The sequence below is a fragment of the Triturus cristatus genome, chromosome 1_2, assembly GCF_964204655.1.
Source record: "Triturus cristatus chromosome 1_2, aTriCri1.1, whole genome shotgun sequence".
In the NCBI taxonomy this organism is placed as follows: Eukaryota; Metazoa; Chordata; class Amphibia; order Caudata; family Salamandridae; genus Triturus; species Triturus cristatus.
In genome coordinates, this window is record NC_140580.1 from 788,585,393 (window position 1) to 788,610,098 (window position 24,706).

The window sequence follows — 24,706 nt, forward strand, 5'->3', positions numbered from 1 at the left end:
CACTCCGGAGACACCCGGAAGCGGGGAGACCGTGTCCCTGCGACGCCGGAAGGCGACATCGAGTCAATACCGCCCAGCGACATCGAGTCGAGACCGCCCAGCGACATCGAGTCGAGACCGTCCAGCGACATCGAGTCGAGGCCGCCCAGCGACATCGATCCGGAGCTGCCTCACGGCGTCGACACGGTGCCGAGCAGAGCCGATCATCGTAAAAAGGGCAGTAAGTGGTAGAGGGGGCGTCTGAGGCCCCGTGGAGCCCTAAAAGACAATTCTAGGGGCTAGAGGGGTGTTAGAACCAGCCTGGGAGTGCCAGGGGTGAAATAAGACTGGTGCAGTGACATCTGTGAGGGGCTGTGTAGTTTGGAGGGCCAGATCTTTAGGTTACCCTTGTTCTGCCTCAGCTTAGGCCCCAGCCTTGACCAATCTAGGTGGGACACCCCCATGCCACCCAAATGACCACAAGCTGTATATGGGCAAAGTAAGACCAAGTTACCTCATGAAAGTGATCTGATCTGCAACTGTCATTGATTGCTTTACCTTATTTATTTGAGGGTGCTTTATTTATTGTCTTCCACTAATTTATTCTTGCACTGTATTTATTATCTGACTGTATTTATTTGCCGTCTGTATTTATTGCACATCTATTTATTCTTTGCTTAAGGAGGACCTGAACCTATTTATTGAAATTCCAAAGTAGCATTGTTTATTGGACCTGCTCTTTTAAAGGAAAATCCTATTGTATTGTATTTATGTTATGAAACCTGCAACTAAGAGAAAATAAGATAAAGACATATATATTTTCATCTTGTCTTCCATAATTTTTACGGTGTAGTGTCGTTTTTGGAACGGATGAACGCATGGTTATTGTGAGGGTGTGACGTACGCTTAACACGGTGCCTGACCCCCAACCGCTCGAGCCAAGCTACCACTGTGCTGGGAACCTGGTGACTGCTAACCCGGTTGCCCGGTTTCCAACATAAAAGTGGTGTTCAGCGGTGGGATAGAGCTGTGCTTGCGTCTACTCGACAATAACTGTGGGTAGTCCATAGGCCTACACCAGGAGTTTTCTCCAACGGACTTCCTGATTTCGAGTTTTGTTTTTTCCAAATTTACATCTGGTGGTGGGAGGAGGTATTACAAAAGGTACCCCCCCGCATAGCTTCTGTAAGCAACTGTCTTGTATCCTGAATGGGCAAAATGGAGTTTGTGTTGGAGGATGTGGAAACTTACACTGTGGCCCAACTCAGAGAGTTTTGTCAGCGAGAGGGGGTGTTTTGTCCCCAAGGTGCAAAGAAGGGTGAGCTCCAGACCAGCTTGAGGGCTTGGGGGGAGGCACGACGAGAAAGTAAGGTTGAGAAGGAGGATAGGGATGGAGAGCCTGACAGCGAGGGGGCTGGTTTGTACCAACCTGAGGTGGGGAACCTAGTAGAGGGGCCCAGAACACTTTCAAGGAAGGGCAGCAGTGTCTCTAGTGGCGGCTTATCAGAAGCAGTATTAACTGACCGGAGGGAGAAAAGACAGCTCACATGGGAGTTGGCGAAGCTGGAGAAAGAAAAGGAGGAACGGAGGATGGCTCACGAGTTGAAGCTCAGGGAGATAGATCTCCAGATCCTACGGGTCGGGGCACACACTGTTCCTAATGGTGGCAGCGAAGAGAGAGAAATCACCAGGGAACCCAAACCCTATCTGCCAAAAGACATAGTAGCCAGCTATAGTGCGGGAGATGATATCGCCAAGTGGCTAGCGGCCTATGAGGTCTCTTTAAGAGTCCATGGGGTTCCAGAGAAATATTGGGGAGGGGGATTGTACAAATACATGCCTCCAGCTGGCAGGGATACATTATTGGCCCTAGAGCAGGATGAGCAGACCCACTACCCCACCATGAAAGTGGCGCTCGTGAGGAAGTTTGGACTAACACCCGAGAAGTATAGACAGAAGTTCCGGGGTAGCCACAAACTGGGCACACAGAATTGGGTGGATTTCCTGGACTATGCAAAGAAGGCATTAGAGGGTTGGATACAGGGCAGTGAGGTGAGGGACTACGAGGGGTTGTTTGATTTGATGTTGAAGGAACACCTGCTCGAAAAATGTTTCCCAGAACTACGTCAACACCTGGTGGATAGCAAGCTGACCAATCCCCGGAAGCTTGCTGAGGAGGCGGACATTTGGGCTAGTACCCGGGTGTCCACAAGGGGGACTGGAGGGGACTCTCAAAAGACCGGACAGGGCGCCCCCCAGAAGAAAGAGGGAGGGGAAAAGAAAACGGAGTTCTCTAAAGGCCCCCAAAATAGTTTCCAAGGGAAGGGAACGGGATTCACCCCTAGGGCTAACCCACCCAGAAACCCTAATCCTGGCCAGAGTCAGCAGCCAAGGGTTGTCCATTGCTACGAGTGCAGTGGTGTCGGACACTATAAGGGAGATGTGAAGTGCCCGAAAAGACCACCCCCTCCCATCGGAGGAAAGGCCCCCGGAGTAGCTAGTGTAGTGCTCGGGGAGGAGATGCCTTTAGATAAGGGAAGGGAGTGGGCGGGTGTCACTTTAGTGTCCCTGGGAGAACGGGAGATGGTTCCTAAGATCCAGGTGCCCGCAAATACCACAAAGTATGGGCAGTGGGTCACCATCAACGGCCAAAGAGGGGAGGCTCTGAGAGACACAGGAGCCAGTATGACTATGGTACGTAGCCAACTGGTGTCTCCAGAGCAGGTGTTTCCCGATGTGCTCCACCCTGCCGCGATGGCTGACGGCAGAATGGGCCACTATCCGGTGGCCGAGGTTCCATTTGAATGGGAAGGGGTTGCAGGGTTGCTTCGAGTTGCCGTAAGCCCTGCCGTGCCAGTCGATTGTCTGCTGGGGAATGACATGGAGCATAATGCTTGGAAGGAGGTGGAATACCGGACTCATGCTGAGATGCTGGGTACACCTGACTGGGCCTGTGTCAGCACAGGGTCTGCGACTACCCGGAGGGGGAGTTCGTTTAGGCGGGAGCCTGGAACAAAGGCACCGCCGGCTGCCGACCAAGGGAATAACCGAGGGCAGGAGGAGCCTGCCTCGGCATCCGAGCCCCGTGTGACGGATAGGCCACCGGAGGTGGTGGACCAGGAGTCCACGGAGGGGGATGTTACCGAACTGGAGAACCTACCCATCCCGGCTGAGTGGCACGTGGAGGGAGGGCCGACCAGGGAGGAATTCTGCAAGGGCCAGAAGGAGTGTCCTACCCTTGAGGGACTGAGGCGACAGGCCGAAGCCCAGGCAGCAGGGAACGTTGAGGGGAACTACAACATTTACTGGGAGGATGGCCTCTTCTACAGTGAACCCAAGGCACCCATGCATGGATCGTCACGGGCCTTGGTTGTCCCTCAACGTTACCGCGCCTTTCTCCTGGAATTGGCTCATGAAATCCCCTTGGCAGGACACCTGGGGCAAGACAAGACCTTTGCCCGTCTTGTCTCGCACTTTTATTGGCCTCAAATGAAAGTGTCGTCCGACACCTACTGCCGGACGTGCGTGTCTTGTCAAGCCAGTGGGAAAACAGGGGTGAAGCTGAAAGCTCCCCTGGAACCACTTCCTGTCGTTAGCACCCCCTTTGAAAGGGTGGGCATCGACATTGTGGGTCCGTTAGATCCGCCTACTACAGCTGGTCACAGGTTTATCCTGGCTCTGGTGGATCATGCCACACGGTACCCAGAGGCTATACCTCTGAGGACCATTACTGCACCTGTTGTGGCTAGGGCCCTGATGGGAATCTTTACCCGAGTGGGTTTTCCCAAGGAAGTTGTGTTCGACAGGGGGACCAACTTCATGTCAGCATATATGCGGGCGATGTGGAAGGAGTGTGGAGTGACCTACCGGTTCACCACTCCTTACCACCCCCAGACCAATGGTCTGGTAGAGAGGTTCAATAAAACCTTGAAAGGCATGATCAGAAGTCTGCCTGAAAGCCTGCGGAGGAAATGGGACGTCCTCCTACCCTGTCTATTGTTTTCTTACAGGGAAGTGCCACAAAAGGGAGTGGGCTTCAGCCCCTTCGAGCTTTTGTATGGGCACCCTGTGCGTGGACCTCTTAGCCTGGTGAGAGACGGATGGGAAAGAACTCCCAGAAAGCTTCCCCAGGATGTGGTGAGCTACATGCTGGCCTTCCGGAGCCAAATGGCTAAGTTGTGGAAGCAAGCTTCTGACAACTTGGAAGCCAGCCAAGCAGTAATGAAGGCGTGGTATGACCACAATGCTCACCCGGTGGAATTGGAGCCTGGCCAGAAGTTGTGGGTGATCGAACCAGGAGAGCTTAGCGCCCTCCAGGATCGCTGGTCAGGACCATTTGAGGTGTTGGAGAAGAAGGGTAAGGCTACCTACTTGGTGGATCTGAAGACCCCTCGCCAGCCCCTACGGGTGCTGCATGCCAACCGCCTCAAACCCCACCATGAGAGGCCCGAAGTCATCTTGCTGATGGTGACTGACGGAGCAGAGGACGCGGAAAGCGAGCCTCTCCCCGACTTATTTGCGTCTCAAGAGAAGGATGGGTTGGTGGAGGGAGTGATTCTCTCCCCATCCCTAACTCCTGAACAGCAGGAGGACTGCCGCCAGGTCCTGGGGCAGTACTCTTCGTTGTTCTCCCTTGTTCCGGGTAGGACTCACCTGTGCGTCCATGACGTGGACACAGGAGACAGCCCACCTGTGAAGTCAAAGATCTACCGGATGACAGACAAGGTGAAGGCCAGCATTCACAGTGAAGTCACTAAGATGCTGGAGCTAGGAGTGATTGAACCTTCTAGCAGCCCCTGGTCCAGTCCGGTGGTATTAGTACCAAAAGCTGTACCACCGGGTGCCCAACCGGAACTGAGGTTCTGTGTGGACTACCGGGGACTGAATTCAGTAACCAAGACTGATGCTCATCCGATCCCGAGGGCGGATGAACTGATTGACCGGCTGGGAGCTGCCCAATATCTGAGTACCTTTGACCTTACTTCCGGGTACTGGCAGATCTCTCTGACTGATGGAGCTAAGGAAAGGTCAGCCTTCTCCACGCCCAAGGGCCACTACCAGTTCTGCGTGATGCCCTTTGGGCTCAAGAACGCACCTGCCACGTTTCAGCGTCTGGTGAACCAGATCCTCACTGGAATGGAGAGTTTCTCTGCTGCTTATCTGGACGACATTGCCGTCTTCAGTAACAGCTGGGAGGATCACTTGCGTCACCTGCAAGCTGTTCTCCAGGCCCTGAAACACGCTGGTTTAACGATCAAGGCCAGTAAATGCCAGGTTGGGCAGGGGTCGGTAGTGTACCTTGGACACTTGGTGGGTAGGGGAGCGGTGCAACCCCTCCAGGTGAAAATCGAGGCTATCATGGCCTGGGAACCCCCCAAGACTCAGACTGAGGTCCGAGCCTTTCTGGGCCTCACCGGATATTACCACCGCTTCGTGAAGGGGTATGGTACCATTGTGGCCCCCCTCACGGAGCTTACGTCCAAGAAGCAACCTCGACGGGTAGTCTGGACGGAGGCTTGTCAGCAGGCCTTTGTGAAACTGAAGCAAGCCATGTGCGAGGCCCCGGTCTTAAGGGCCCCAGACTTTTCCAAGGAGTTCATTGTCCAGACGGATGCATCGGAACATGGCATTGGGGCAGTGTTATCGCAACTCAATGAAGAGGGTCTGGATCAACCTGTGGTCTTCCTATCCCGGAGACTACTTCCCAGGGAACAGAAGTGGAGTGCAATAGAGCGTGAAGCCTTTGCAGTGGTATGGGCTCTGAAGAAGTTGCGGCCATACCTGTTTGGCTCGCACTTCCTAGTTCAGACCGACCACAGACCCCTTCGGTGGCTGATGCAGATGAAGGGGGAGAATCCCAAGTTGCTAAGGTGGTCTATCTCCCTACAGGGAATGGACTTTCAGGTGGAACATCGGCCTGGAGTGGACCACGCCAATGCAGACGGTCTCTCAAGGTATTTCCGCCTTAGTGATGAGAACTCCCAAGGGGTTGGGTAGCTCTCCCCACTTTCAGCTGGGGGGGATGTGTGTTAGACCTGTCAGCCCTTTGGGTGGTCCCTCCTCATCATTATTTATTTTGTCCCACTTCTGCCTCAAACCCTGTTATAATCTTTCCTTTTTGGGAACCACCAGACTTTTTAGTGTTGATGCAGGGTCAGGGAGCCATTTTCCCTACCCCTGGAACTTCTGTCTGAGGGCCTGAGACACAAAATGGTGGCCACCCATTGTCACCTGTGACATCACCAGAACCCACTGGAGGTTTCTAGAAACTTCTGTAACATTCTAGAACCCTGTGACAGTGGGAGGCAGTTTAGAATGTTGGGAGGCCATCTCAGAGTGGCAGTTGGCAACTGACTGGAGAAGAGAGAGGACAGAGATAGAAGGAGGTCGGAGTAAGGCAGCAGGGGTGGAAACCAGTGCTTGGAGTGGGGTCCAGAAACCCACCCTTGATGCTAGTCCCTACTGACCAAGCCCAGCCTAAAGCCCTGTGTGGGACCAAGACCAGAAGAACCATCTTAAGGAACTGAACATTTGAAACAGGCCTTAAAGAGGAAGAACAGCAAGTTCCTGACCTGTTCAGTGGTGTCCTCCTGGAGTCCTGACGTCGAGAAGCCTGGAGTCCTGGGGCCTGAGGTAGAGAAGCGGCGCTGACAGAAAGCAGACGTCGTACCCGGAGCCGCCAGAGGTCGAGTGAGGGCGCCGACGGAGGTCGTGGAGAGGCACCGGAGGTCGAGTGGAGATTCACCTGAGGTCGAGGTGAGGGCGCCGACGGAGGTCGTGGAGAGGCGCCGGAGGTCGAGTGGAGATTCACCCGAGGTCGAGGTGAGGGCGCCGACGGAGGTCGTGGAGAGGCGCCGGAGGTCGAGTGGAGATTCACCCGAGGTCGAGGTGAGGCGTCGACGGGGGAGTGAAGTCCGCCCACCGGAGTCGCCGGAAACTGAGGTGAAGCGCGCCGGAGGTCGGGAGTGCAGATCGCACTCCGGAGACACCCGGAAGCGGGGAGACCGTGTCCCTGCGACGCCGGAAGGCGACATCGAGTCGAGACCGTCCAGCGACATCGAGTCGAGGCCGCCCAGCGACATCGATCCGGAGCCGCCTCACGGCGTCGACACGGTGCCGAGCGGAGCCGATCATCGTAAAAAGGGCAGTAAGTGGTAGAGGGGGCGTCTGAGGCTCCGTGGAGCCCTAAAAGCCCATTCTAGGGGCTAGAGGGGTGTTAGAACCAGCCTGGGAGTGCCAGGGGTGAACTAAGACTGGTGCAGTGACATCTGTGAGGGGCTGTGTAGTTTGGAGGGCCAGATCTTTAGGTTACCCTTGTTCTGCCTCAGCTTAGGCCCCAGCCTTGACCAATCTAGGTGGGACACCCCCATGCCACCCAAATGACCACAAGCTGTATATGGGCAAAGTAAGACCAAGTTACCTCATGAAAGTGATCTGATCTGCAACTGTCATTGATTGCTTTACCTTATTTATTTGAGGGTGCTTTATTTATTGTCTTCCACTAATTTATTCTTGCACTGTATTTATTGTCTGACTGTATTTATTTGCCGTCTGTATTTATTGCACATCTATTTATTCTTTGCTTAAGGAGGACCTGAACCTATTTATTGAAATTCCAAAGTAGCATTGTTTATTGGACCTGCTCTTTTAAAGGAAAATCCTATTGTATTGTATTTATGTTATGAAACCTGCAACTAAGAGAAAATAAGATAAAGACATATATATTTTCATCTTGTCTTCCATAATTTTTACGGTGTAGTGTCGTTTTTGGAACGGATGAACGCATGGTTATTGTGAGGGTGTGACGTACGCTTAACACGGTGCCTGACCCCCAACCGCTCGAGCCAAGCTACCACTGTGCTGGGAACCTGGTGACTGCTAACCCGGTTGCCCGGTTTCCAACACCCATGACCAATGAGAAATTATGAATGAAAAATTGGCAGAGGAAAATCACCCTGCTCAGGGTTTGGAAGTAGCTAGAAAATGTTTGGTGGCATCCCTCTCTATACTGATTGCACACCATTGATTCTAATACATCAGAAGAGTTGAGGAGGGTGGAGCGGGATGGGAACACACACACCGTTAGGGACCACGCCAATATTTGATTATTGAAAATGAGTACTGGGGGCAATAGAAGAGCCCATGGGGTTACTGATACTACTTGATCCTGATAGCGTCCTACTTCGTTCCTAATTTGTGCAAGAATAAGTAACAGTGCCAGAAGCTCTTCCCAGAAGACTACGGCTGTAGCAATTAAACATTGGCGTGTCCAATACCAAGGACATGCCCTGCTCCTTTTTCTGGCAGGTTCCTGCTTTATGTTTGTGATGGTTTTGCTGTCTTTGTCTTCCTCTGTCTTTCTGATCTGTCTGTTTTTCCCTCTCTTGCACTCAGTAAATTTTTCATATGGAAAAATAAGTGCCGGTGCCCCCACCGGCAACCACCTGCTCAAAGTAAGCACTGATCATACTAGGCCACACTCTTTAGGTGTTCTGAGGAGCCTGATATAAAGCTTTTTCATTGGTCAGTATAATGCTGTTATACACTTCGCACATTCTCCTGGTGAAGTAGGAGACAGCATTGGTGACAAAAAATGTGAATGGTATAAATTAGGGAATGGAAAAAATCACAGATTACATTAGAGGCCTGACTTATTGTCAATATTATGGTCCTCACTCCTAGAATACTTTGCCACAGCTATTCAGGGCCTACATGCCCAGGGATTTTAAGGACACTACAAATCTACCTAAATGTTATGAGTGTAGATCCTCCTTGGATGGTTCTATCACATGCGGCCAATATGCATTCCTAGTTCTGGTTTCCTACTGGTATAATGAAGGCTTACTTATAGGAGAGAGGAAGCGACACTGTAACTATATTGTTGAATGACATGAATTAAGCATCTTTAAGAAAAGAAACTCTCAGGGAAATGTGGATTTAACCAGATGGATTTCCCCATCTATAGAAACAACAGAATCTTAGCCATAAAGGTAAAATTATGAGGTACTTCATATATTTTAAAATACTCAAATAATTCTCTTGTCTTAATATATGGAAATAAACTGAAGTCAAACCATGGGGCACAGGACTGGGTAAATATGATCCTCAGAAAATTGCATTTCTGGCATTGTTATTCAGATCGCACTTCAGTATGCCCAAGATGATTATGTGAATATCAATATTGATTTTTCAGCCACTGGTTAGGTGATTGATTATTATACCATAGATGCCATCATGGATATTATAGGTTATTGTAAAGCTCAGCCATAAGCAACATATACCAAACAGCAGGATAGGAGGCAGTATTTCTTTTCAAAGTTCAGCGGAAGCTCTTCAGACAGCCAACAATATACCAAGGATTCAAGCTACCTAAACTATGTAGAGATGGGAGGGTCAATCCACTTCTTCTATACATAAAGACATTAAATGACACAATCTCCTGCAGTTCTGTTAATTTACAAGCCACCCTGTGTCTAAGGGAAGAAGGTATGAAACAGTAGTATTTTACTAATGGTAAAAGAGAGAGGCAGAAGTGACTGGCATGTACTGGAACGATTTCAATGAGAATTAGCAATAGTAGTAATTTTGGTTAGATTTGGAGTGATAGTGTCCACTTTATGGTGTTAAAAGTAATCTCCTAGCCCAGGCCTAACCCCAAGATAACCCTTATTTTACCCAAACACTCTTCCTAACTGCAACCTTAACACTACTCCTAACTTAACCGCAACCTTATCCAAATTTTATCATGATCATTAATGAAACCCTAACCTTAATCTTCACTCAAACCATTGCCCTGACATTTAAAAAAGTTGCCCAATGTGTGTTTTTCCAATTTGTCCAATAAGATTGCACATTATTAAACTTTTTGATATCGGATGCTTTTTTCTCATCAGTAGTTTCATTTTACTAGATTTGTCTGGGTTACTCAATAAATCCAGGAAAAATTCCCATCAGATTTCTTTTTTTAAGTTTACATTTTTATTGAAGAAATAAATTTAATAAACATAAGAAGTCTTCACAAGGAAGATGAGATTTAAACATTATAAGAATACAATCGTCATCAATAACAATCTATAAAAAGGAAGGAAGGAAAAAGGGAAAATGGGGAGGGGGATCAGGGAGAAAAAGAGGATCAAGGGAGGCAGAAAGTAAAAAGTAATACATCATCAAAATCAGACATAATTCCTGAATTCAAAAACATATAAGCATATAAAATTAGAATGTATAAAATATAGACTAACTATAGTTAAAACAATACAACGAAAGGAGTAACCCTAAGTGGAGATATGAGAGAAGCAAAAAGAGATGAGTATATCAAGGGGGTTTGCGAACTTCTTCAGGAATGGGAACAGGCGTATTATTGGCGGATGCGACACAGGTTAGGTAGGAGGATAATGGGAGCCATAGAAGATCTCTTTTGATGGAAAGAGATATGGGAGTGACATAATTAGTGTCTAGTCTATGGTGAAAGCAAACAGCATTCCACCATGTGTTGAACGTGACTTTACCTGCTTGTTTCCAATTAGAGGTAATCAAATGTAGAGCTATTGCCAATAATAAATCAATTAGTTTGGATTTAGGAGATATAGAAGACCAGGCCGGTGATAAAGAACCTAGGAAAATGTTAGTGTGGGATAAAGAAATTTGGGTTCGAAAGATTTTGTTAACTTGAGACCAGACCAAGCTCCAGAAGCGAGAGATGGGTGGGCAATCAAAGAGCATGTGCTTTAGGTCAGCATGTACACAGGAACAGGACCAGCAGGCGGCAGAAGAATCATGAGAAATAGAAGCCAACTTCACCGGAGTAAATAAAGTACGTTTATAAATGAAATATAAGGTTTGAGAGGTATTAGCAGCCCTTGACGTCTTATGAATCTTTAGCCATATTTTATCCCAAAGGGAAATAGGCCAACATTCATCTAAATCTTTTTCCCAAGCCAATTCAGCTTTCCCCTTATCTCTAATTGAAGTGAAAAACAATAATTTATATAAAGAAGAGGCAGATGGGGAAGATGATAATAAAGGAAAAATAGTGGAACATTTATGTGAGGGAGTGGAAGTAGCCGGTAAAGAGCGTAAATATTGGGAAAGAGAGGAACTAAGTAAAGTATACTTAGCCTTATACGAGGAAGGTAATGAAAATTGTGATTGTAAATCCAAAACCATCAGATTTCTTTGAGACTCCGTCTAAAGCAGAACGTACATGACAAGAACTTCAGTAAGGCTATTTTAAGTACCTCCTACAGCACCAGGAGCGAGTGGATAAAAACATCAAATGTGGGTCATTTGCCATTAAATTGGATTAAAAATGTTAGCACTCTGTCTGAGAACAGGGCTGCAATAGATCATTTACATTCAGTCGCATTTATGAAAATCAGTCATAAATTTCCTCTTGTAGACTTTAACCTTCGTCTAAAATAAATTTCTGAATTCACAGAATTCCCAGGAGTAATCTGGGGAAGCTGTATTTTTATTGCAAGTTCTCTAGACATTACATTATGAACTCCACTTTTGCATATTTGTTCAGGAGGAAATCACCCACCAAGTCAAAATGCAATTTTGGGGATATTCCCTTTTCATTTTCTCAGTAGATACAGATTTACGGCTGCTGTTGCCTGGGGCAAATCTCCAATCATAGCTCAAATGGGAATGTGCCTTACAAAAGCTTCTGAATTCACACAAATCCTGAGAAGTTTGTTAAATTTCAGTCACAAAAGTCTACATGGTCAGTGGGGCTACAGTCATTATTGGTTTGGATGACAACACGTGAAGTCTTTCATGGGGACAATTTCTCACTACTCTTTCACCTCACAATTCATGGGATGTATTAGTCAGCACTTGGTGGACAAGCACTTTTGAAATTAGTGCTCAAAGTCTGCAGGACCTATTACCAAATGCTCTACGTAAAGCAGTCCTCCTATTGTACTCTTTTATACTTTTACATGCCTCTGTGACTATGCTCCAAATACCTAGGAAGGTAATAAAACGTGAGTACTCAGGGAATGTTCATACACAATTAGTATGAATAGAAGGTACTGTGCCCTTCTTGCACTTTTACTAAGAGGGAGTCATATGTTTTTGGCCCAATTCACAAAGGTATGTAAAGGAGTACTAGTGTAATACTGCTTCCTATACTCATAAATGCTTTTATGAATCGATTCCTAGAACTCACTTCCACAGGTGAATATTATGCATATATTAAAGAGTGAAAGACAGAAATGTTCTAGTTCATTAAAAAATCAATCTTAAGATGCAATGCAAGTACATATTTTCAGCATCCTATCACTTTAGTGCATGTTGATAGTTTATGACATTTGAGAATTAATGTGACTTTCTTCAAAAATATAGTGTAATGCATTACACTACTTTTGAAACTATATGCACCATCTCCTTGGAAGTCTGCCTATTTGCCAAGAGGTCAGTTTCTGGCTTTTGTGTTTGTGGGGTGTAGCCTCTGCAGTATAGTGCACTTACAGTTCCCCATCTTCTTTCGCATTGTACAGTTTCATGAGAAAAACATTCTTCATAACGTTTACAGTTTTACTTTCACAAATTCATCGACATTTTCATTTTTTTACAGCATTGTCCGGTAAAAATCTTTTTGATCAAGTGACAGGACGATACATGGAATCGTATTTGATTGGATGGCAAGAGATTTGTGGCAAAATAAAATACGAAATGTGTATGTATTTCCATATGTATGCATGTATATGTATGTATGCTTTGTAAACCTAGCTGGGATGCACCCGAACACTATGAAATAACTCATCACTGTAATACAATCTGCCCAAAAAGATACTAAGGAATGTAAATCATTACTAAGAAAAAATTCTGAATTGTTACAAACAGACCTCCCAGTAAACAGGTTGCAAATCAGCAAATATTCCAGAAGAACTTGCATATGTTCAGTTACAGAACACACAGTATACTTTCATCAAAATAAAGTGATTGATGAGTCTGCGGTTTGAAATATAATAGGATGTGTTAACTAGAAGGTTATGTTTTGTTAACCAGTAAGGTGCGAAACTAGTAAACTATATTAAATGGTAGGTTTTCTTAACAAGTGGGTTATTTATAACATCACTTGTTAGCTAGTACTAAAAGACAAAATAGTAGAATATTTTAAATATTGAGGAATGTTCACTACTAGTTCATTTTACCTGGATGATCATGAACTCTAAGGCCATATAAATACTAGTGGAGATGGACACAGTAGCACATGCTAATCCATAGAGTTCATAAGGGATTAAGACATGTTGACTGTTTTGGCTTATTAACCAACACAGTATTGAGCAGCAGGGCTTTTTGGCTAATAGGGCTAAATACGTAGCAGTATATGTTAACCAGGAAGCATGTCACCCAGTAAATTATGTGACTATGTTAAATAGGAGAACATTAATTAGTATGGCTTAACTAGTCGAGCATGTTCACACGTGAGGAATATTACTCATTAGAGTATTAGGCAGGAGAATGTGTTAGCTGGTAGGAAATATTATCTAGTACTGTGGATTGTTTCTCTTTTGATAAAAGAGATCAAAGTGTAACAAAACATCTTTTTTCACATCATATGCAGAGCTGGTGGCAGACTTCCAAGACAAGATGAAAGACCAGAGTGGACTGAAGATGAATGGGTGCGAAGAGTTTAAACTCTTAGGAATTCGTAGGCCAAAGACAGCGGTCTGGAAAGTTCCATGCAATGATCCTAGAAGGGCGAACTTCAGTAAATCCGCCCCTGGATCATCCTCTGAGCAACAGGTAATGCTTCCTGTTATTCTTCCAAATAATTGTGTGCAGGGTGGGAAAAGAGAACTATCTCATTGCTACGCTATTGGCTTTTAGTTATTTATATACAATTTATCAGTGTGTAATACGTATGCTTTTCCCTTTTGTATTCTGGGATTGGTTAGGCAATACTTAAAGCCAACCTATACAACTCTGAGCATACAAGATCACCATGTCTGGGAGATTAGTGACTATCTACAGATAAATTATCAGAGATCTGCCCATTGTAGCACTAGGCATTTAAATTGGTGCAATTTATGAACAAGATACCCAAATTCAATGAAACAGATTATTTTTCCAAACTATATTGAGTTTTATTTATTAGCAGAACTGCAAACACACAGTTAGAGAAAATTGCACAAGGCCACTAATCACGAGGCACTACCCTAAAATAAATTACACCGTTTCGGGCTACTTTTCTTTATGCCTCTCACCAATTTCTAGAAATTAAAATGCCTGCAAGAAACCTGGGGCCTTTTGACAGTCTGGAACACTCCCATTTGGCTTTTGTGACCGTTAAAATGTTTTTTCCTACGTACTAATCCTATTTTAGGAGTCTATCAGTTTTTTTAACTCCTAAAATGGGATTTTGAATTAATACTAATTCTATATCTCAAAGGGGCGTGTTGTAAGCTTCTCGACCAAATACAAATCAGTAAGTAATATATCAGTGTTTTCCTGACCAAATTACTGTAGGAAATGTATCTCAAGGGCTAAGCAGACATTTACAGATAACTGCCTTCCTTTACCTAGTATGGAATCTGTGGTAACAGCAGTTTTAGATAAACTACATCTATAAGAGAATCATGGAAGGAACGTTGCCCTGGTTCTTTTAGTTCTGGTCTGCTGCCTTTGATACAGTTGATCATAGGATTCTGAGCAGCCGCTAATCTGAGACGGGGTGGCTAATCTGAGACAGGGTGGCTAATCAGAGGCGGGGTGCATGGAACATCTCGAGAGTGGATAAAGTCCATTTTAGAGAATTGAACACAGTCAGTGAAACTTGGAAACTTCACCTCTAAGGCAACTGGATTTGAATATGGTGTTCCACAAGGCTCCTCTTTGCCGCGTCACTTGTTTAATTTGTTTATTACACATTTGAATGAGGCCCTAACTAGTTTTGGGTACTGCGTGTATAATTATGCAGATGATTTCATTTAAAAACCGGAGGCTACCATTATGCATAAATAACCTTTATGCCACTCCTGCAGCACAGGTAAGTGCGGTAATAAAAAAGCTGCATCATTTGAATTTTCACATCATTGTACACATGAAGTGTGTCCCTACAAAGTACAGCTGATCTACAATCTATCAAAGACTCACACACCCGATACTTAAATTCATTTGTAAAAACGTATTTTCTTGTTTTTTTGTTATAACGATGTCACTTTCCTAATCCTTCCCTGCGACATAACCCAATAACTTGGTCATAATAGAGCATTTGCTTCCTTAAATTAGAAGCTAGCTCTACATAACTAAATTATTAACAATACATACATACAACACAGTACCTAATCTTACTCTCCTTAATATAGCAAGAATTAAAAGGTGTACTTATCTCCTCAGAAGCAGCAATTAAAAGAGGAGGAATGTTCAGTGGGAGGATTGTTTATGGACTTGAGTGTTCTGGTTCTAGTGTTTGATGTGTTGTGAGCTCTTTAAAGGTGCTGCAGGAGTGGCATTAAAGGTTCTTTATGCACAATGTTAGCCTCTGTGTCTCTACTGAAATCTTGATTCTCATTACATTATGCTTGAAGAATCGCCATTCTCAATTACATTTTCATATGGACAGCACCCCTAATTCTCAAGTAAACTTTCAGAATACCATGAGAGTCATTGCTGCCTGGATGCCAGCTAATCAGTTGAAACTAAATACTGACAAGACAGAGATAGTCCGGCTGCAAAATAAGGCCAACGTTTAGAGCCTCTACTGGCCTGGTGATCTTGGTCAAGTACCCACTCAATCACTCTCCGCCAAGAGCCTTGGGGTAGTGATAGATGGCAACTTCATGCACCAATCACCACTCCTCCCTTTTACCAGTCAATGTTTGGAATGTTTCGCATCCTCATAATTCTCTTGGTCATGATAACACTCTTCTTTGATCCTAAAGATAATTTTTGACAGAGTTACATTCTTATCATTGAAATTACTTTTGCATTGTAGTCTTTTCTCGAGCACATCGAGCTGCTATAATCCCATAATGAAAATACTCTAAGTTCAATTTTTATTTCACTCTAAAACTGTGTTGTACATTGTGTACAAATCTTGGCATCTGAATTAATTCTGAAGTATGGAGTGACATCACAGAATCAACTGCACTCCTTGAACCCCCGGAAGGAGATTTTTTAAGCATCTGCTTCAAATTTATGGGATTGGTTTATGCATTTTCTCAGTGTGTGGAGTTTTACATGTGTGCATTGTAATATTAGAAGTTAGTGACCCTTAGGAACTACCATTCTCTGACATTCTTAGAACCTTCTACAACAAACACCGCAACAAATAATTCAGAAAAACACATGACGTTTAGTTTTTCACTACTTTGGTTTGAGTTATGTTTACTTAACTGATCTGAAGGGATTTTCTTCCTCTGTGCATCTACCTAGGACGGCCCAGATAGGGTCAGTCCAGATACTCAGGTCTATAGAAAGCCCTTGGATATGGATTCCATCTGGGGAATTCAGAAACCATCCTTTATACTGGTCTCCTGTCTTATCAGCTCTCCGTATGCTGCACCTGCTCTCTTTCACAAGTTGTCCTAGACTGCCTCTGGTCCTGTTTGTAAACCACATAGTTCTCTTCCCTGCTCTATTGTTATTTTCTCTTCCAGTTGTGGAACCATTGGTTCAAAAATCAAGCTACACTATAGCCCTGCATTCTGTCCTAAACTAACTTGCAACATTGAGGAATGTCTGTCCATCATCGTACTGTGTCCTTCGTTCACAGGCGAGAGCAGGTAACCCCCCGTGATTTATATTCTAGGCTCTCCACTATACACTGTCCCCATGTACAGCAAAAAACTTTCATAAATTTAAGTTTTTTTAGTCGATGAAGGCTACTACCTTACATTTCAGCAGCTGTGAAAGAAATGCCATACTCAGCTTTTCCCTAGGTAACATTATTGTCTGTGCAAGGTCTCAACAACTTGACTAAAGCTTCTGCATGTGGAGAATTTCCACATTTTTCACATGATGGAAACTAGGTTCGAGGTCTCTGGTTCACTATATAGTAACAAACTGTATTCTAGGACTTCACACGTACTAGCCATGGTCATCTCTCATAAAAACAGAAGTCTTTCGCAGTTAGTCCCTCAATTACCGGCCCCATCATAATTATAGGTGCCGTACATTCACACAAGAAATTGTGGCTGCTGAAAATAGCTGGAATCTCCCTGTGAAAGTCTGTGGAGAACCGATTACTCCAGTAATTCATCATTTCTTAGTGGCCCATCGGGGTCCGATTTATAGTGGATCAGATTTTCCCCTCCCCAGAGTTACTAGTACTTCTGGTCTCCACAACTCCAGGTGTGGGGAAAACGCAGCCCATTTTCTGGCCACTTGTAATGAGGGCATTAGACAGGTAATCAATCACTACTACAAACTTTTCCTTGTGACTAGACAGATCATCTATATAATCAGTGTCTAATTTTACCCAGTCTCTATCTGGCACTTTCACTTTAGTCAGCGAGGCAATGTATACAATAAAGGTTTTCAATATATTTTCAGTCATAACAATACCTACTGATAACTTCAATACCATACCCATTATCTCTGTAATACAATCTGTCCTGTAAAGGGTGTCCTATAAATTGATTGATGATTGTTTTAGTAGTAGTATTAAAAAACAACAGCACACTGTTTGGAAAATCGTAGCTCTCAGGTCAGAAGAGTTTGAGTCGTCTTTTACAACTAACGTGACCCCGCTTAACTGTTTCAACTTGAGAGCATTCTGTTTAGCTTTTTTAACATCTGTTGAGAACCACCTCTGTTTTTATGCCCGTAGCAAAATGTTGCAAGGGCAGCAGCTCTACTAATGCTCTAAAACAGCGTTTCTGGAAGCTGTGGGCTGCGATCCACTGGCGGATTGTGAGACGATTTATAGTGGGTCACGAAAGTCCAAGCAATAAAGAAAGATGACTTTATATTTTGTATTTATTTATTTTGTCACATTTGGTGCCCTTCAAAAACAGAAGTCAAAAGTCAGGCTACTGACAAATTGCTGCTTATGTTTTTTACTATCATACAGATTGGTGTTTACAAACTCCTCTCACTTTACAGTCAGAGAAAGAAAAGTAAAGGGAATTATGTGACAAATCTTGCTGGAGTACAGGAAGTATAACAGGAAAGGCTGTAGGATGTCATTTTTGTAACACACAACAAAATGTAAATACCTGTACATGAATTGTACACATTAAGCAGTTAGGAAAATAAAAATGAAGCACATTTATTTCTAATTTAGACATGCAATGGAAACAAAGATTTTAGTAGGTCAAATCAGGACACTACTTGGTGATGCAGAAGTAACAAATATTCACTGAAACCCAATTATCACACATAATCATTCTGTGTGATATAGTTTTATCAGTAAAACTATGTGTGCCATGATCTCTGTATCACTTGAACCAAGCTGTACCTGGCTGATGAGCCGGTCCTGGGTTGCTTGTGTTCCAGTTCAGGGACGACCTGGCCTGGCAGTTTGGGCTGAACTGTTCTCATGAGGAGCAGGGTCAAGACTGATTTGTATATGGTTGGGTCCAAACTAAAGTGGCATGGTCAGTAAAAGAACAATGAGTTGGGATGCTACCCCGAGCAATTGCCAGTGGTTAGACAAATTGCAAGCATTCCTCCCATCACCTTTTGTGTGTTTCATGTGCAAAGTGGCTATTTCAATAGAAAATGTGCTGTCTGTAAATTACAGTGATTAACATATGATGCTTTGGTACATTAAAATAATCACCCGCCTCAGATCCATTAATGCTCTGTGGGTCGCAAAAAAAGGTTGTCATTCTAAAAATTGGGTCATGGTTCTAAAACGTTTGGGAAGCACTTCTCTAAAATGTCCCACAGATTTTGACTAGAACTTCACTAAACCCATAAAAGACTGCGATTTCATTTTTTATTTCTCTTATTTATTTTGCTTATTTGTAGTTTTGGGAAGCATAGACATGGCTGAGGGGATATGGTCGGTCACCAATTTACATCAGAAAACAAATGCAAATTAATGCAGATAAACAATGAGGGAACTTTTCATGAACACAAACATTAAAACAAATATTATCCCTAGAGCTGATATACATTATAAATAGTGATCAAAGGTCGTACCAATATCTGAAATGCCTGAAAATCCAAAAGTGATTCCTAAATGAAAATTGAGAGAAGTTCTCTATAGTGAGGTCATAACAGAGCAGAAATAGGTAAGGGAGGCAGGTAATATGTCAGACTTGGAAATGTCAAAGAAAAAGAAAGCATTTGAGGTATTTCTTGAAAGCAGAATACTTGAAGTTCACTCCTAAGAGAGGGAGTTTGGGAATTGCAAATGTTAGGAGTATGCCTTGAGAATGGCTGAAATGTTGTGGTCTTTATAAAACTTGTGGTTCCATAAAATAGTTTCTTATCTTACAAAAGAACCTAGACAATCTAAGATATTCCATTTCCAAGCCAGACTGTTTACAGTGTTGAGCTGAAGGGCTTTGTGCAGCAGGCAATCCATTGTGTACGTTCTCTCAGCTTCAATCAGAAGCCAGTGGAGAGTGAGGAGAACAAGAGCATCATGTAATCCTCAAGGCCAGCCTTCCTGCTACTACTAGGATGCTTTTATAGGGAAATTGGGTATTTTCAAAACACCCATGAGTAAGTAGTTTCCATGGTTGAATTGATACAGGACTAAAGACTAATTTTGAAGTAAGTTTCTGGCATGTAAGATTTTATACTAGGCAATAATAGAATTTCTTGCCAAATGATTAAAATGAGGGCGGAGTTTGAACCTCTTATCAAATATGAAGCAAAAGGATTTTGTGCTCTTTTTAAATGAGTAGTAGTAAATACTCAAGGATATTCAGCAAGTCTAGAGCAGTTTATAATGGAATGTTACTTTGTTGGTGGTGCTAAGTAAGAACTTTGTTTTAAGTAGGCTAAGTTTGAGATATTGATGGACAATCGAGGCCTGGATGCCCTCAAGAATCTGTAATAGATACAGACTCAAGGGAGAAAAAAACTTTGAAATAATGCTGAGTCAGCATACATGTGGTATATACTTATACAAATAAGGAAAGAACAAGGGACCCCAGGGATTCAGTATGCCGGTTAAAGAGAGTTGGCACACAAATTGAACCATGGGGCCTCCTTGCTGGAGGGGAATAATGTTAAACGTATATCACTTATTTTTATCTGTTGATAGTAATGGATTAAATAGGAGACCATTCCACTGGGATAACATTCTCAGTCTTCAGAAAACTGTCTTTAGTTATGATGGGATCCTTGCACATATGGATATTTGGAACAGTGTTGTGTTAGACTGTTATTTTGTAGGACTGGGAAGAGTTGTAAGACCACCACTTGGATCTGTAAATATAAAAATGAAGATTATTTTTTGCATGAAACTGCAAAATAAAAAATAAAGTAGAGCAGGCGGTGTGGCCAGTGGAGGTGCAGGTGGGTGAAGCGGTGGGGAGAGGAGGGGAAAAGCAGCAATGAAGAAGAGAGCCACTTGGGGTTTGGGAGAAGCACACGATGGAGAGAAGAATACGGAGTGTGAGAGGAGAAGTATATGAGAGTGTAGGAACAACACCGGGGCAGGGAAGAAGCAAGTGAGAGTAAAAGCAACATGGTGGTGGTAAGAGGGCGACACAGGGCACAGGGAGGCAGGGGCAGAAGTACATGATGGACAGTGAGTAGTGCATGTGAAATGCAATGCTTTACCAAGAGCAATACTCTTTTCGCCTACGTCATGTCGCTGCCCTGAGGAGTACAAACTGATAGTAGTGGCCTAACTTTTCATATAGACCATTGTTACTGTGCTTAGAGCAGCCAAAGAAAAATGTTCTATTGCAACAAAACAATAATGATCAGTACCGAATGAAAACAATGTTCTGCTTCTCTGTCCTATTTCCCAGCAACACAGCCCATCTCTTGTGTTGCTTGACCACTCCTGGTATTAATGTTAAAGGTCTGCAAGATGCCTGTATACCTCACTGTATGCCCATTGTGGAAGCAAGGGCTTTATTCAAATTGTAAAGTCTGCTTGCACTGCACAGTCATCACTCTGCTGAACCAGGATGTTTGACGAGCATCTAAAGCTTGTGCATGGTCCACATCCACACCCAAATTAATCTACAAATCTTTTCCTGCATATTCTGCAACAAATGCTAAAGCACCTCATGTTTGGAGCACCCTGTCTCTGATACCACTGGAAATATTTCCCCAAACGAGTATTCTGTTGACATTTAATTTATGGCCTTGGTCGACTGATACGTATGTTCTCCAGTAGTGCTCCATTGATACAGTATTGAATAATCTAAAACAGCAATACCTGTACGGTGAGTTGTCCTTAAATGCCTAATGGCACTGGTGCAAACAGAGCACATTTACCTTGGAAATGAACCAACTGTGGTCAGACTTCTGCACCACAGTTCAGCCCCCCTTGTCAGGTACACTCAGTCCCAAAATGTAGAAGCAATCACACAATAAAGGTGATCTTCATGATGCTAAGTGTAGAAGCATTTACTGAAGACATGTGAATTTCCATAAATAATTTAACTCCATGGTCTGACCACTCTCACCCTCCATTCCAAGAAGACAATCCTAACAATTTATGCCCCTTAAACACCTTGGTATACTTAAGAAAATTAGAGTTATGTAGATTAATTAGCCTCTATGATAGTGGTGTACCAGATTGTGGTACATTTGGCTAGCAATTTAGCTCACTCATTTGAAATGGTAATCATTTAGATGGATTTCCCTTGTATTAGAATAATTTTGACCCCGAGCCCTATTCCAGACATAAATGTAGCTGTACCTCTAAGCATAAACTGAACACTAATCACTAATTTCGGAGATCAGGAGGGAGAGACAAGTAGGCTAAACATTAATGTATTACAACCCTAGTCAGCTCACTTCTTTCCTTCTTTACTAAATGTAGGGCGTGAACATCGAATCCAACACCAAAACTAAACCCCAACACTTATCCCACTATAGTGACAGAAAAACAGAAGAAGGTGTAGTGTTTCTTATTACAATGTACAAAAACCTACCACTTTATTATGCTTATATAGTGTGCAGGACATTCTCCTTGCCTCATAGGTGCCCCCTGAGATTCCAAAAGCACACAGTTGCTCAGCTTTCACAAGAGATGTTTCTTGGTGACCATATGAACTTTTATCACCAAGTGAAGATTGTTGATAGCTGATGAATTCTAGTGGGCTGGCGACTTGTCCATCACTAGTGTTGCATCAACAGAGAATAGAATCCTGCGGTAAGCTGAAGCTATGTAACAAATGGGTTCTGATGTCACAGCAGGGTTCAACAGACCTGCAGTGTCACAGCTTCACTGTGGGGAACATGAGACCATCCATCCATCAAGCATCAATCCATCACATTCTTGGTCTTCCAACTTAGTTCCTCAGGGGTAAGCTTGTTTTTCAAAGTAAGACTGAGAAGTAATGTGTGAATAGAGCAACCTACGGTTGCGATGTGGGGAACAATTGTCAATTGGTTCACACTGAGAGATTTTATAGACTCTTCTTATATGTAATCAAGTTAGGCCATTTATGAAGTGGGTTAAATAGAAGATCTCAGGAGATGCTGATGCCTCCAAAAGGTTGAAAGGACCAGTCACAGTCAGTAATATTTGAAAATTGCCTGGCAGAGGACTGTCTCTTACCCAGCAATATTAGTTGACAGGGCTTTGACTCTGCCTTCGCTGTATCAGCATTCACAGGCACCAACCTCTCTAAAGTCCATTCCTTGTGTGTTGGTATATGCTATTGTCCGTTGGAGTAAAAGATGTGGTATTTGAAGGAGTGCACTAGTCAACTAGGTCAGATACAATTCTTTACAGTGCCCTAGTGAACAGCTTCAGCCACCAACTTTTTTAATGATAATAATCTTTTATATAATGTTACTGCCCCGCAAGGTAATTGTGCATTCTACAACAAATGAATAGTTGATTACAAGTAATAGCAAACAGTAGAAAAACAGAGCGTCAAACATGGCAAAATTGGATCAGGATCTATAGGGAATTTCAAGAAGAAATTGATTTTAGCTGTTTCCTGAATAAATATAGAGTTCTTAAGTCCAGTGACAGACAGATCTGAATGGTCGGTGCTGTGATGATTTGGCCTTAAATCCTAGCTTCCCATACATGGAGAGTTTTTATTTTTAAACCTTCTTGTCCTTCCCTGTGTTAAAGGGATTCGATTCATATCTAAGGCAGCAGATGTTGAATTTGTTCTTAGCTTTGATGGGTAGCTGGGGTAGGTTTCTCGGGTACTGCACATTTTCTTGTGTAGTATAGGAGCTTGGCTGTGGAATACAGAATCGTCATGAGATAGCCAAGTGAAAATTGAGGTGCAACTGCTAGAATGGCATTGCCAAAGTCTGTGCAAGAGATAACTAAAGATTGTGCACCTGTTCTCAATGTCCAGGTGGGAGTAGTTATGCACACCTTTTGGGAGAATAAGTGAAGGAACTAACACACGCACAAATGTGGGTAAATATGTTCCTTTATAACAGCCCCAGCACCACCAGAAAACAGCTGACAACACTAATGTACCAACACCAGCTACAGAACAGTTTAAACACAAACCCATTACAATAAGTATTATACAACAGAATTAGAATATATTTGAAGAACATGATCTAATAAGCTAGTAAGCTGCTACCACTACACACACTCTTGCTCCTTGTAGACATTAAGAAACAAAACAAAATGCAAAGGTTTCAAAATGATAACAAGGTACAACAACACAATTTGTAAAAACAGAGCAGTAAGACTTTACCCTCACCATAATACTAAAACCTATGTCGCACTTACCCAGGAAGTCCCATTCTACATCTGGTCTCTCCTTTCCCCTGTGTACCAATGCCTCCAGGGCTTCCTGTCGTCTCTTCCACTTCAACCTCAAAAGCGCCACCTATATCTGCCTCCAAGCCACCATTCACTGTATTCTTTACACGTTCCCCAAAGCCAGCCACATCCAACTCTCTCTTCAGCATAATCCAGCAACCACCACCTTCCTGTGTTCATACCCTTTTCTGCCACGAGACTCTACAGAGACATGTGTGTTGGGATTCTAATCTTGGGTGGAATGCTGGAGTGTGGTGTAGAATGTGGATGATTGGGAAGGGAGGATTCTGTTGGAGAGGAGTTGGCAATGATCGCAAACTGATATGTTGATAGTGACTTATATGCAACTTTAGGAATAAATCAGTTTTCAGCTTTCAGTGTGCCGTCTCTTCTAAATTTTAGTGACAACAAGTGGGTTCTGGATTCCTCTCACCACCAGTTTCCTGTTTCTGTTGCACCACCGTCATTGTGCAGGCTTGCTCCTCCGTGACAGTCCATGATGGACAAATCCTCGTATCTTATGAGGATTGTGCATTCCTTGCCCAGTTGTGGATGTTTTTCAAGATTAAAGGTAGCCACAGTTCTATGTGTGTTGTTTGCACTGTGGGTTGCATTATCTTTGGAGGCAGGCCTAGTGTGACGCGTATATCTTAACAGCACATCTCATCACATCAGCCACTCCACTTTGGTTTAGGCTTAGTGCCTGATCTATTTCATTTCTTTGCACGACATTTTTGATTGGGTGTCCGGCATTGTCTACAGGAATAAACAGGTCATTTTGTCTTGGAATCTTTTCACAGTGATCCACACAACTAAGCGGATCATATTTGTTACCAAGCAACAGTCATCCTGCTGCATTGACCAACAGTGATCCACACACTTAAC

At 43.6% G+C, this 24,706-nt stretch overlaps 1 protein-coding gene across 2 annotated transcripts in view; it reads left to right on the forward strand.

Annotated features, from left to right (window-relative positions):
- The window catches only part of CCDC27 (coiled-coil domain containing 27), a 426,770-nt gene that overhangs the window by 135,495 nt on the left and 266,569 nt on the right, over positions 1 to 24,706 (forward strand). For both annotated transcript variants that reach the window (XM_085608856.1, XM_085608854.1), the window contains exons 2-3: positions 12,560 to 12,661; positions 13,553 to 13,734. In XM_085608856.1, coding sequence (XP_085464982.1) covers positions 13,579 to 13,734 — 156 coding nt within the window. In that variant the 5' untranslated portion in view covers positions 12,560 to 12,661; positions 13,553 to 13,578. The remainder of the gene's footprint in view (positions 1 to 12,559; positions 12,662 to 13,552; positions 13,735 to 24,706) is intronic.